Here is a 15,592-nt window from a genome sequence, read left to right on the forward strand (position 1 = left end):
TTTGTAGTGTGAACACATTTTACGTTTATTTGGCACACTAGACTAATAGATTATTCTAGAACTTCGCTTGTCTTGCCTTAGATTTATTTTAGATTCATATATTGTTTCCTGGATTTCAGTAGATATTTTGGTTTTCAATTTTTCTTCTAACAAGCTGTTTAAGCCATCCATTTTCATCTTGAATTTACCAACGCTGATAAAAACCACATGTATTAGAGGCTCATCAAGAATAATAATTGTCGATTCCTGTAGTCCGTCAAGCAATTGGTTATGCTAATCGTTAGGGTTTTATGTAAAGCAATAATGCATTTGCATTAAATACATATGATTTTTTTGTCTTCAGATGTCTTCTGTGGAGGAGTGTGCATGTAACAAGTTAAACTCTTTCAAAAGTCCATGGTGTAATGCTGACTGTTTTGTTGTAATTACTGGTGCAAGTCGTGGATTCGGTCGTGCGTTTGCTGTGGAACTAGTAAAGTCAATGTCATCCGGAAAAGACCATGCTGCTTCTTTGAATGTTTTATTAATGGCTCGCGATGTTAATGCTCTTCGTGTAACAGAGTCCGAGGTGAGTTTATCTATAGAAGTTTGTTATCCCATGTAGCTAATATTATTAAAATCAACGGGTTGATCATAAAGATACAGGCTTAGCAAAAGAATGTCATTTGATGTATTAAACGATACAAAGTATGTATAAATACTTTTATATCTTATAAATTAACATGCTGTATTAATAAATCAATCATTGTTGGGTATTTTAAATCGTTAAATACAATTATTATGAAGAAATGAAGTGTAAGATCATGTATTGATTTGACGCAATTTCTCTATCATCCATCTTTTATTCAATATGATATTTAATTGTATGTTACAGTTTGACAAAAAGTAGTAATCACTGAGTTTAATCTGTAAACAATGGAATAAATTCAAAAGTTTATTGATCTGTTTTGGTCCTGACGTAATAAATCTTCAGTACACGATTTGTCTCTTGTAGTACCCCAGGTTAGAAGACAAAAGAGCTGTTGTATACTTGTATCAAAATGTAACCAAGATTTATTGCTTTTATCACAGACATATCAATTAGCCATTATCATTGTAGAACCTGTCACAAATGTATGCCGGTTCACGTTAGACACCATAAGAAAACAATCTTGACTGAAGCAGAAATTTTAACCATTTAGCCGTGATAAAATTTAGACCCGACCGTTGCTGCTACCTTGACGTGGTGGTCGGGCTTGCCTATCGTGATGATCCAATTGAGCTATGCTGGCTGGGACAATCGTTCCTCAAGGTCCTACCATGCCAGACAGATCGATTGAAGAGCGGTGAGACTAAAAGCAGCAATCCCAAGGTCCGAAGGCGAAGTCGTACTGCTGACTGTACAGAGGTGTGAAAGCAGTAAGGTGTTTCCTTCAGACAACCAGCATAACAGCGATGCTTCCTTCCCATAAGGAGGGGTGGGGTCGGAAAAGTTCGACCCTAAAACGCACACCTCGCCTTATCCAACGGATTTCCGTCTCCGGCGGTAAGGACTTTTGAAGAACGGAGCTAACACGTCAAAAATCCCCCACAAAAAGGCCGTGCGTGACCGGCCTCAAGCAGTTGTCCCTTGGGCACTGCGGTCACGCTTCCAGGTCGTTAAGACCAACACTAATCCAACTTCTTTTTCAGGTCCCTCAAAAAATACCCTTCCACGGTGTGGGCAGCCGGGAAGTGATACTTGCCCTCATAACCTTAACTGCACACGAGACCAAGTTGGTCGCTTTTAAATCCTTCCTACACCTAATAACTCTGTTATCTCCACGACTAACCCTTCCCACGTCCTTTTATCACCTCGCACCGCTAGGGCAAACGATTCGAGTACACAGAACGTTATTCCTGGTCTCCTGAAACCACGCTCTAAACTACATATAGGGACTTTTAATGTCCGAACATTGTGCCAAATAGGACAACAGGCTTCCTTAGCTAGGACTCTAGAATCTTACACCATCGATGTGTGCTGCGTCTCCGAAACGCGCATACAAGATCCGAGTAGTGTCATTCATTTGACCGCACCTAATCAAAATAAAGAACCATCTCGATACACGCTTCGTTTATCTGGAAGCCCTGATGCTGCTTCCCGTGGCCTCGCTGAAGTAGATATAGCATTAAGTCCTAGGGCAGAACTAGCTCTTTTAGACTTGATCCCAGTAGACAGTCATCTATGCGCTGTCCGACTAAACGGATCAGTAAGGACTCGGAAAGACAGGGAAACTCGTCGTTGCCTCTTCGTCGTCTCTGCCTACTCTCCCACTGATTGCAGCCCAGACGATATAAAAGATGAGTTCTACAGGAAACTTTCTGACCTTCTCCGAAAAGCTAGGCGTTCTGATGTAGTAATAGTAGCAGGTGACTTTAATGCTCAAGTAGGTAAACTAAGTGAAAGGGAAAGACACCTGGGTGGATCTTATGGTGTCATGGCGAAAAGAACAGATAATGGTGACCGTCTGTTGCAGCTATGCTCAGATAACCGCCTATTTCTTGCAAATACTAACTTTAAGCATAAGGAAAAACATCTTTTGACATGGCGACCCTCGAATTCGTCCCAACGTTGGACCCAATTAGATCACATCGCTATCAGCCACCGATGGAGGGGCTCGATAAAAGACTGTCGCTCATTCTGGGGCACATGTTCAGATTCAGATCATGCTCTAGTGCGAGCACGTATCTGTCTGCGTCTTACTGGTCGTAGGAAAGACACTGCAGGGAAGCCTCTAAGGGTTCTACTTAATGATAGGCAAGCTAAGAATATATTTCAGGAACAACTAGAAAAACAGTTAGGCAGCCATGTAAGTTGTGTCCACCCCGAGGCAGCGTGGAATGACATCCGAAAAGCTGTGGAAACAGCAGTGATATCCGCTAGTAAGGTAAACCATAACGTTAGGGAGAAACAATGGATCTCGGCAGCATCTACCGCACTGATAGATGCTCGTAAACTCATCCCACCTGGCTCTGAACATAACGAAGAGCGGAGTCAACTTAAGCGCAGGCTTATAAGAAGCCTACGTAATGATCGTGAGCAGTGGTGGGTAGCGAAAGCAAGAGAGATGGAAAAGGCAGCGGCAATAGGTAACAGTAGGCAGCTATTCAGACTCGTTAAAGAAACCGGTATTAGGAACCCGAATATCAGTGAAACCATCTCAGATAAAGATGGGCATATTATTCATTCTCAATCCAGGAGATTGGATCGATGGGCAGAACACTTTAGGGATCAGTTCAACTGGTCTTCAGCCACACTTCAATTACCCACGATCCCCAGTCGTCCTGAATGGCGAATTGATGTAAGTCCTCCAACCCTCTGCGAGGTTGAAAAAGCTATAGGAGATCTGAAGCGAGGGGGAGCAGCAGGCCCTGACAGGTTGACCCCTGAGATTTTTAAGGGTGGTGGTCCAGTACTAGCAGTGAGATTGACTGAGGTCTTAGGTAGAATCTGGGAACTGGACGTAATTCCATCTGACTGGTCCCAATCACTGATTGTGCCAGTCTATAAGAAAGGACAAAAGTCCTCCTGTGACAATCACAGAGGGATCAGTTTGACTAATATAGTGTCTAAAATATTAGCTTCAATAATACTAGGTCGCCTAACCAAAGCTCGTGAAGAGCAGACTAGAGAAAACCAGGCTGGTTTTCGACCTGGACGTGGTTGCATAGACCAGATATTCACTCTACGTCAGGTCCTAGAACATAGACACAAATTCAGACGTCCTACAATCGTAGTATTTCTTGACCTTAAGGCAGCATTTGACTCCGTTGATTGTGAGGTTCTATGGCAGTGTTTGTCACTGAAAGGAGTACCAAAGAAGTACATTAACCTCATAAAGGCTCTCTACTCGAACACAACTGGTCGAGTTAGAGCCTATGGTGAACTGTCATCAGAACTGATTACCTCAAGTGGCGTTCGTCAGGGCTGTCCACTCTCCCCATTCTTGTTTAACTTTGTCATTGACATACTTTTAGAGATAGCACTTTCATCAGCTTAACCTCCAGGAGTTGAACTTTTACCAGGAGGCTCACTTGTTGACTTAGAATACGCCGACGACATAGTTTTACTCGGTGAAGACGCTGACAACATGCAGAGTCTTCTGACCACTATAAGCAACTATGCAGGCATGTTGGGGATGCGATTCTCTCTCTCGAAGTGCAAAATGTTACTTCAGGATTGGGTTGCATCGACACCTGAACTAATGATAGGGAGTGAAGTAGTTGAGCGTGTAGACCACTTCACTTATCTTGGGAGTCTCATCAGCCCTTGTGGTCTGGTATGTGACGAAATCTCAGCACGGATACAGAAGGCTCGTCTAGCTTTCGCCAACTCGCGTCATTTATGGCGTAGGCGAGATATCCGTCTAGCAACCAAAGGACGGGTTTACTGTGCAGCAGTTCGCTCCGTCCTACTTTATGGCAGTGAAACATGGCCAATAAGAGTAGAGGATATTCGTAGGCTACTAGTGTTCGATCATAGGTGTCTTCGAAGCATTGCTCGTATATCCTGGGACCACCGGGTAAGTAATGCAGTTGTTAGGAAACGGGTACTAGGTAAGGATGGCAAATCGATTGATGAAGTAGTGAAACTTCATCAGTTGAGATGGCTGGGACATGTGTTACGTATGCCCGACCACCGACTGCCCCGATGTGCAATGTTTCATGGTGTAGGAGTAGGTTGGAAGAAAGCTAGGGGTGGCCAGACCAAAACGTGGCACAAATCAATGAAGTCACTGACAAGTGGACTGGGCCATGTTGGTAGGTGTAGACTACCTGGTTGGGATTCGCGAGATGATAGCAACCGATGGTTAGAGACCTTGAATGACATGGCTCAAAATCGTTTGCAATGGCGAAGGTGCATCCACTCTTTGTGTTCTACCAAATTCTAATCTTCTGAATTCCTCATGTCCTTATCTTTTTCTCTTTCCAAATTTTTTTCACTGTACTATACTCCTTCAATAATTTCTTCAAACCCTAATCTTTTGGATTTCTGATTATACTTCTACTACTTCTACCACTATGGGATTTGAATCGACAACTGCATCTCTGTGCTAATGTGGTATGGCAACTCGAAGTGATGTACGTACGTACGAAGTTCTACGTTGTGACTGACTGACTGATAAAATTTAGATCCCGGAAAAAAATTAAATTGCACAAAGTTACCATACCACATCAGTACAGAAAGACAGAATTAACAAACAAGTAACGACGTTAATAGTATCAGTATCTGTTAAAGAGAATGAATAAATATAAAGAATGTTGTTCGAAAAAGAACGGATGAAGGGGATGTTTGAAAGTATATTGGAACTAAAAATCTCAAGCGAAGAAGGTAAAGAGTGAATGCAATAAAAGCTCAATAATTGAAACTATATCTATATCAATTATTTGGCAATTTTCCTAGCTATGTACGCCTTATATGGTTTATAACAAAATACAGCCAATAATATTTTTTTGTAGTGCGTATATGCCCCCATATGCCCTGGTACGGCCGAGAGTGAGGAGAGTCCGCTCTCCCTCTCGAAATGCTCTCATATGGCCACGCGTATATAACATCTGCCAGGGAAGTCCTACTCACTGCCTTCTCGTGGCGGGGGTGTTGTTTACGAAACTTCACAAGACGGAAAGCGAATGTCCGCCGCTTTAACCGGGTTGCTGGACACGGCGAGTTCACCTGGGGGAGTTGGAAAACCCTGATTCCAAACCAATGGTGTATATGGGCTCCAGTATTCTGAAGAGACAAATGGCGTATGAATCAATCGTTGATCATCGGTTACCATGGGACTGCATCTCCTTACAATGCTCCACGAAACGAAATTATTTTTCTTTATGTTTCATATTTCGTACGAAGTTATTACGTAGTTATGTCTATATTCTTGTTATCATATCTGTGTCTTGTTAACTTATGATCTTCATCCATGCATATTTGCTAACATTCTACAGATCTTTATTTAGGAACTCTTCCCATCAATTATGGGTTTCCCGATCTAGTTAATTGTTTTGATTATTAAAATGTATCTTTCAAAAATATCCTACTCCTGGCCATTTATCCCATAATTTTACCTTTTCGTTCTTTCTATTTATGTGAAATATTGTTATTACACTATGTGGATCGTGCATTCTTCATTCTGATACTCTGTTGTACTGAAAACTTTATGTTAAAGTAGTTTTTAATACAACCTAAATGGCCGATGTTATTGTCAACATCTTTCAAATGTAATACTCAAAAGACAAACAGAATAGATGATAATGGTTGGTAGAAACAAAAGTAGAAGTGTTGCACTTAGGTGGTCAGTCATATGCAACGTATAAACTGAAATATATGTACATCAGTTCAAATTGTCACACCTTACCAATACAGCTAAATAGGGTTATTAAAAGAAATTTCAGAGTAGTGAAAGCAGTAACAGTATCAATGGTAGGGGAGAAGATTAGGCATAAATACAGTAAACCTAGGTAAAAGAAAAAGTTCACTGGATAATATGCATAAGATGATTTTAAAACTCAAGATCTAGGGCAAAATAAAGAACGAATACATCTGCACTATTACGACAGATTTTAAGCCATGTTACCCATTATCTCCGATTACTATTTACCAAAACTATACAAATTTCAACCAAGTTATTTGGATCTATCTGTACGATTCAGTTCAACAATCAATTATTTCATGGATTTTATTTTTCATATAGACTGTGCTGAGATATTGCAGCTGGATGATTTAGACTTCAAAGATAATCTGGCTCTTCTATCACACACGCAACAAAAAATGCAGGAGAAGACGACCAGTGTAGCAGCAGTAGGTCTCAATATAAACAAAGGGAAAAGCAAGACTCTCCGATACAATGCAACATGCACCAATCGAATTACACTTGACGGAGAAGCTTTGGAGGATATGAAAACCTTCACATATCTGGGCAACATGATTGATGAACATGGTGGATCTGATGCAGATGTGAGGGCGAGGACCCGCAAAGCAAGAGCAGCATATTTACAACCAAAGAACATCTGGAACTCAAAACAATTGTCAACCAACACCAAGATCAGAATTTTCAATACAAATGTCAAGACAGTTCTACTGTATGGAACGGAGACGTGGAGAACTACGAAAGCCATCATCCAGAAGATACATGTGTTTATTAACGGCTGTCTACGCAAGATACTTCGGATCCGCTGGCCAGACACTATCAGCAACAAATTACTGTGGGAGACAACAAACCAGATTCCAGAGGAGGAAAAAATCAGGAAGAAGCGCTGGAAGTGGATTGGGCACACCTTGAGGAAATCACCTAATTGCGTCACAAGACAAGCCCTCACATGGAATCCTGAAGGTCAAAGGAGAAGAGGAAGACCAAAGAACACATTACGCCGAGAAATAGAGACAGACATGAGAAGAATGAACAAGAACTGGATAGAACTAGAAAAGAAGGCCCAGTACGGAGTGGGTTGGAGAATGCTGGTCGGCGGCTTATGCTCCATTGTGAGTAACAGACGTAAGTAAGTAGGTAAAAAGTGTCGAGATATAATTATAATATTTCTGTAGTCATCTTTAATTAGTAATGTTTGTTAAAACAATAACTACTTTAAAGCTATTTATTTATATTACTTATTATTCATTATAATGTCTTATTACTTACTTACGCCTGTTACCCCTCGTGGAGGAGCACAGGCCACCCACCAGCATTCTCCGCCTGTAGCTCTTCTAGAGTTACTGCCGGTTCCAAGCCCGGGCAAAGGATGAGGGTTAGGCATGGGGTTAGCGACCCCATCCCGTATAAAGAATAAATCGCTAAAAAAACGCTGACCAGAAAAACAATATAGTGTCTCATAAATAAACAAGTGTTCTGACGCGGGACTGGTCGGTCCTGGGTTCGAATCTCGCGAGTGCGGGATCGTGGATGCGCACTGCCACTGAGGAGTTTCACAATAGGACAAAACAACCGTCCAGTGCTTCCAGTTTTTCTACAGTGGTCTAGCTTCAATTGACTCATGATTTCAAGTATAAATAAACAAATTGTTTAAATTTATGTAAATAATTCAATGCCTTTCTTCTTTCTTCTTGTATAGATGTATGCTTCATTGTCAACTAATTCTGAAATGAAATTAACTATCCTAGTTTCAACATCATCACTTGATATGTCCAATGCTAATAAAGAAAATTTACTCAATGATTTAAACCCCTTATTTCAATTAGCTTCATCATATCCTATTAAATCGAATATTCAATGTCAATGGAATATGCTTGTACATAATGCAGCTACATTAGGTAATATCCATTCAAAATCATATGAACGTTTTAATATTGATGCGTTAGATACTTATTATCATACTAATTTAACTATACCAATCTTATTAACTAGTTTATTTGTAGACTATTTTACATCTTATCATCAACCTATTACAATTGTGAATATATCTAGTTTAGCAGCGGATCAACCATTTCCATGTATGTCAGATTATTGTATTAGTAAAGCAGCTAGACAAATGTATTTTAAATGTTTACCTATAGATAATCCATCATTAGCTGTATTAAATTATTCTCCAGGACCGTTAAATACAAATATGTTGAAAGAACTAATAGAAAATCATGGGAATCTACAAACTCGAAATGAATTCAGCGAAATGAAAATGAATGGTAAAATAATTGAACCAAATGAATCAGCACGTGTTTGTATAGGATGGCTTAAACGACAAATTCCAATAGAACCATCTATCATAAATTCTATACCTCGATTAATACATTGTTCAATACATGATAAAGATTATCTAAATGTATGGTTAGGTTTACGTTTAGATTATTATGATGCTGTTGGTAAAGTTTAGAAAAAAAAGAAAGTAGACCATCAGATAGATTGTCAATAGAGAACTTCTCATATGAGTTCATTTTCTGATCTGCGTCATTTGAAAATAAACTGTAGCTACCGCTTCTCTTTACCTTCTGATTTGATGCACCGTTAAGATTTGTATTATAACGATTATCGAAGTGAACGATTAGCGAAGCACACAGCACTACAACAGATATGAATAGTATATTCATGTAAGTGTTAACTATTCACTATCACAAAACTAATAACTTCGTAACCAGTATTTATTCTTTTGTCATCTATCTCTTTCATTATTGCCGTTTAAGCTTGATGTGTGTATGAATTCTTATGTTATACTTATATTTCAATATATCTCTAATAAAAAAGTTAGCGATCTAAAATGTAGCTCGCTTTTTTTTCTCTTTTTCATAAATTAAGAATGTTTAGAATCGATTTTATTCTATCTCCACCTTTTTGGAAGCTTACAAAACACTTGATGTATCTTTCAAACCTATCATTGCTTGGATGTATATTCAATTGTATAATATCGTAATTTATTACTATACTGGAACTCCGCCTGTAGTTCCTCTGGAGGTTTCTGCCGGTCCCAAGCCCAGGTAAAGGAGGAGGGTTAGGCATGGGGTTAGCGACCCCATCCCGTAGAAAACCAACTCGCTAAAAAACGCTAACCAGAAAAAATTACTCAAACCATTTAAACTCTGCCCTGGGAGTAGAAGGAATAATTATGACGTCTCATGATGAAAGCCGAGTTCCTTCGGAAGTCATGAGGTCGATGCACCTTTTGACAACCAGATTTCCCAGGACAGAGTGGGTTGGAGAATGCTGGTCGGCGGCCCATGCTCCATTGGAAGTAACAGGCGTAAGTAAGTAGATCGAATGATTATTTTTATTGCTTTTGCTCAACAAAAAAATTAGAAATTCTCAGATTTATCTAAAACTCATTATAGTAGGTAGGAATGAACACCAACGTTAAAAGGTGAAAACATCCATTAATATAATTTGCTTAATGTAGAGAAATTGAGTAGTAGCATTTATGAGTTATTACAAACACTGTAATCAGTCATTGAAGTTTTGGTTTTTCTAATCAATTCTGAAGTACACTTCTTATATGAAGAATAAGGTAACTGCTAGTCAACTCCTGAGATTGAAATATAGTTCAGACGGACTTTGAACCTAAAGCGTACTGGTTTAAAGCTGACAGTCTTGGTTGCTAATCAATCGCATCACATATAGTTCAAGAGTATATTGGTCTCGCTTGCTACTTTTCACGATAAAGTTGAACGGAGAGTTGATTACAGAATAAAAATGTGATTTATATACTTGTTCAACCTAATTCATACCATTAGACATATAGTAAAAGTTAGCAAAGATTGTCTTAAAATATTACAGAGAAATGTAAAATGCCTGGAAATGTTTAATTTTACTTAATATTACAAGGAAATAGAACATGAGTTGATTAGTCATCATCAGATGCCTCGAACCATCAATTTAGTTTAGATCAGTTCTTGCCTGTGTTGGATCCATGCTATCTTACTTACGTCTTTTACCCCTCGTTGACGAGCATAGGCTACACACCAGCATTCTTCATCCAAAACTGTCCTGGGCAATTCTTTCCAGTTGCTATTCATCCTTTTCATGTTTGCTTCCATTTACCGAAGCAGTGTGTTCTTTGGCCTTCCTCTTTTCCGTTTCCTTTCAGAATTCCAAGATAGCGCTTACCTCGTAATGCAGTTTGATGACTTCCGTAATGTATGTCCTCTCCACTTCTGTTACGTCCTTGATCTGTCTACTTACTTTCGTGCCGAGGATAACTTGTCTAAGGTAGATTAAGACCTTGAAGCGATTGACTGACTGGCTTAACCTTGAGGCTAGTATACGTGAGTTCGAAGTGGGGTAGAGAGACGAAAACTATTCTACCACCCGATTGGCTGAAAAGCGCGCAAAAGAGAGAAGACAAGACAACTGGAACACTACTCGATTTATTCCCAAATCCGATCTGGTACCCGATTTCAGATAAGTGTAAAAAATACATGAATAAATAGACGACTAACCCGATCACAACGTACAACAATTAGGAAAATAAAATTATCTTCAAAACTGGGGGATGAGATTAGAAAATAGAGTACAGAAGGCTACATCTTAATTACAATAGCTTTGGAACGAACGGAAAAGGCTATGGCAGTGAATCATACACCAAACGAAAGCTAATGATCTGTAAAGTAGATTAGGGACAAAAGTAAATGTTACTGTTATACAAGCTTTGAATTAAATGAAATAACGTCCGCAAAAATATCTTCCGTAGTTTTTCAAGGCTTCCTATTTCTCTGTTCAAATCAACTTCCAATGTCTTTTCCTAATTTCCTCTTCAGATGTAAGCTGCTTTGTCTTTTCCCATAGTATTCATGCTATCTGATAGTTAATAAATGGATTATCAAAATGTTACAACCAATATGTTATCAACAGAAAAGCAAGTTTGTATAGTTTAAGCGTCAACCATAATCCAAATACAATGGGAAATGTGTATGTTTGTTGAATGATTTCATTGAATAATCAAACAGACAAACAAACAAACATTTCCTTTCTATAATGACATTCTAATCTTAGATAAGCTCAATTTGAAAAGACTAAAAATAATCAAATGAGTTGATCGTTAAGAAAGATTATTCTTGAATAAATTAGAAAACAGAACATTTCTAGCTCAATTAGAAATGGGATGAACTTTTCTACAAAAGGGAAATAAATCAGAATGGGTTTTGTGGAGATTTCAGTATTTTCATAGTTGGAATCATGAATCAATTGAAGCTAGACCACCATGGAAAATCTGGAAGCAATGGACGGCCGTTTCATCCTATTATGGGACTCCTCAGTAGTACGCATCCACGATCCCGCACTCGCGAGATTCGAACCCATGACCTACCAGTCTCGCGCCAGGGCACTGAGACATCATCAAACGGTGTTAATGTCTAATTTCAACCAATCCACGATGTTTTTGAGCAACCGTTCACCAATTGTCTTCAATGAGTTGATATCTCTACAACAGACTTGTTTGAACTCCACCAATGTGTTTAACAGGAAAGCAAGTTTGTATAATCAAACAAACAAACAAACATTTCCTTTTTATAATGACATTCTAATCTCAGATAAATTCAATCTGAAAAGAATAAAATAATCAAATGAATTGATCATTAAGAAAAAAACTAGCTCGATTAGAAATAGGGTGAACGTTTTTCTATTCTACAAAAGGGAAATAGATCAGAATGGGTTTTGTGGAGATTTCAGTATTTTCATAGTTGAAATTATGAGTCAATTGAAGCTAGACCACCATGGGAAACGTGAAAGCACTGGACGGCCGTTTCATCCTATTATGGGACTCCTCAGCAGTGCGCATCCACGATCCCGCCTCGCGAGCGAGATTTGAACCTAGGACCTACCAGTCTCGAGCCGGAACACTTAACCGATAGACCACTGAGTCGGCCGGCATCCAACGGTGTTAATGTCTAATTTCAATCAATCCACGATGTTTTTGAGCAACTGTTCACCAATTATCTTCAGTGAGTTGATATCTCTACAACAGACTTGGTTGAACTCCACCAATGTTTTCAACAGAAAAGCAAGTTTGTTTAGTTTAAACGTCAACCATAATCCAAATACAATGTGAAGTATGTATGTTTGTTGAATTATTTCATTGAATAGTCAAGCAATTGTAAAGACAAATAACATTTCCTTTCTATAATGTACATTCTAATCTTAGATAAGCTCAATTTGAAAAGACTAAAAATAATCAAATGAATTGATCATTAAAGAAAAACAAACTATTCTTGAATAAATTAGAAGATAGAACATTTTTTTTTAGCTCGATTAGAAATAGGGTGAACCTTTTCTATTCTACAGAAAGGGGAAATATTCGAATGGATAGATTTTCTTCAATCATCTTATCAGTTAACTATAATCATTTGATAAGTTTTTCTTCGAATCATAATCTCTGACATGATTTCTATCCCAAATTTTATCAGAGTTATTAGCATATATTATGTACAGTGATCAAAATATTAGAAAAGTTGAAGAAGTAGCTTTGAATTCATATCAAATTAGGTGGATATGTAGAAATTTTTAGTGACTTTATGAGGAATTCTCATTCTTAAGGTGATATCATTTAACAGTTGAATTCATAAGTGGATCTAGGCTAAACTTTAAAGTATTGGACGGTCGTTCCAGGTTTTCAATGGTGGTGTAGCTGAGGTCGACTCGTGAATTCAACTGTTAAAATACTACAATCTACACAAATTCCCGCTGTGATATTATTTAGTTAAATATTAGAAATTCAAGGACAAAAGATGCCGGAGAAGATGACCAGTGTAGCGGCAACCTCAGCATCAGTAGGTCTCAACATAAACAAATGGGAAAGTGAAATTCTCTGATGCAACAAAACATGCATCAATCGAATCACACTTGACGGAGAAGCTTTGGAAGGTGTAGAAACCTTTACATACCTGGGGAGCATCATTGATGAGCACGGTGGATCTGATACAGATGTGAAGGCGTAGATTGGCAAAACAAGAGCAGCATATCTATTGTTGATAAACATCTGGAACTCAAAACAACTTTCAACCAACACCTAAGTCAGAATCTTCAATGCAAATGACAAAACAGCTCTACTTTGTGAGGCGGAAACCTGGAGAACTACGAAAGTCATCATCCAGAAGATGCAAGTGTTTATTAACACTTGTCTGCAAAGAATATTTTGCATGTTAGTCAGACACTGTCAGCAACAAACTACTGCGGGAGAGAAAAAACCAGATTCCAGAGGAGGAAGAAGCGCTGGAAGGGGATAGGACACACATTGAGGAAAGCACCTAACCGCGTCATAAGGCGAACTCTCACCTGGAACCCTCCAAAGCTAAATGAGAAGAGGAAGACCAAAGAACACATTACGCCGAGAAATGGAGACAGACATGAAAAGAATGAACAAAAATTGGATAGAACTAGAAAAGAAGGCCCAGTACGGAGTGGGTTGGTGAATGCTGGCCGGCGTCTATGCTCCATTAGGAGTAACAGGCGTAAGTAAGTAAAATGCAAGAGGATACTGGCATAGTATCCACAACTGGAGCTTGTAAAGTCAACCAAGTCAGAAGTTAGACGGTAATCAACTGACCGTATTGAAAAAAGGCTAACAGAAATTATCACAAATTAAGTATGACTCATAATATAGGTCATTCGATCGTAACTAAGTTATTTGACAGTATTATGCTAGCAAACAGACCTTCAAAACCTGAATACATTGTATGTTTAATGAAAATCATACTAGGATGATATAACTACCAAGTCTTTGATGATTTTATCCAGTAAAAAGTAATTTTGGTTAAGGAACTTAAGATCACATAACAGTTTGGTGTCAGGCAATTTAGAAGTACGAACATACATCGAAACCGTTTAGGAATGAGAGTTTCATATTCTGAATTAACTATAGTCGATATGTAAATACTTATCCACAATTTGCTGATATGTAAAACTATTGAGTTTGGTCATGAATGGTAGAAAGTTAAGAATGTAAACTATAAGATGGGGAATATTGGCGTTTGGATCAGAAATTCAAAAGTATTGTTTTCTACAAGAAATGAAGACCTTTGACCCGATACTACCTCTGTAAGTAATACAAATCTTCGCATTAATGATTAGCTTCGAGATGGATTCCCTGAAGTTTTAGAAAGGAATGATGACTTATCAAATCTAGCGAATCACTAGTGGTACAATAAATTATAGATAAACGTTGAATCCATCTTGCAGTATATATTTAGTTGGTTAGGGTTGGAAAATTTAAATCTATTACGTCCTTGATCTGTCTACCCACTTTCGTGCCGAGGATAACTTATCTAAGGTAGATTAAGAACTTGACGCGATTGGCTAGTACGCGTGAGTTCGTAGTGGGGGTAGAGAGACGAGAACTATTCTATCCCTGACAAGCTCACGAAAGAGAAAAGATAAGACAACTGGAACACTACTCAATTTATTCCCAAATCCGATCTGGTACCCGATTTCAGATTAATGTAAAAAGATACACGAATAAATAGATGACTAACCTGACCACGAAGTACAATAATTAGGAAAATACAATTATGTCCAAAACTGGGGGATTCGAGTACGAAAGGTTTCGTCTAAATTACAATAGCTTTGGAACAAAAAAGGCTTTGGCAGTGAATTACACATCAATCGAAAGCTCATGACCTGTAGAGTAGATTATGGACAAAAGTAAATGTTACTATTATACAGTCTTTGAATGAAATGAAATAACATCCTCGTAGTTTGTCAAGGCTTCTTGTTTCTCTGTTCACATCAAAATCCTTGTACTTCAAGTGGTCTACTATTTTGCATCATACTGCATACTTGTTTACAGTCAAGTTTATGAATGACACTGATTCATGCAAGTGGTGATAACTTTCCGTACAGATTTGAATTAGTAGTGTTTTACATTCTTACTATTTTGAACGACTTAACATAAATGATTCATTCGGAGTTTAGCTGATAAGTATATTATTCATACAATTTTATTGAGTAAAGATTTGTATTCTTTCAGTCAGTCAGTCACAACGTAGAACTTCGTACGTACGTACATCAGTTCGAGTTGCCATACCACTTTAGCACAGAGATGAAGTTGTCGATTCAAATCCTATAGTGATAGAAGTAGTAAGAGTATAAGCATTATGTGAATGATTAGGGTTTGAAGATGTTATTCAAGGAGTATTATTTATTTATTT

General features: G+C 38.3%; 1 protein-coding gene across 1 annotated transcript; it reads left to right on the forward strand.

The window, feature by feature from the left end:
• Positions 1-343: 343 nt before the first annotated feature.
• Positions 344-8,838, forward strand: Smp_212250 (ankyrin repeat-containing, putative; the record flags this gene model as incomplete). Its single annotated transcript, XM_018798886.1, has 2 exons — positions 344-568; positions 8,083-8,838. The coding sequence occupies 2 exons, from the start codon at positions 344-346 to the stop codon at positions 8,836-8,838; spliced, it is 981 nt and encodes a 326-aa protein (XP_018646665.1).
• Between the last annotated feature and the right edge of the window lie 6,754 nt (positions 8,839-15,592).

This window comes from Schistosoma mansoni (assembly GCF_000237925.1).
Source record: "Schistosoma mansoni, WGS project CABG00000000 data, supercontig 0150, strain Puerto Rico, whole genome shotgun sequence".
Taxonomy (NCBI): Eukaryota; Metazoa; Platyhelminthes; class Trematoda; order Strigeidida; family Schistosomatidae; genus Schistosoma; species Schistosoma mansoni.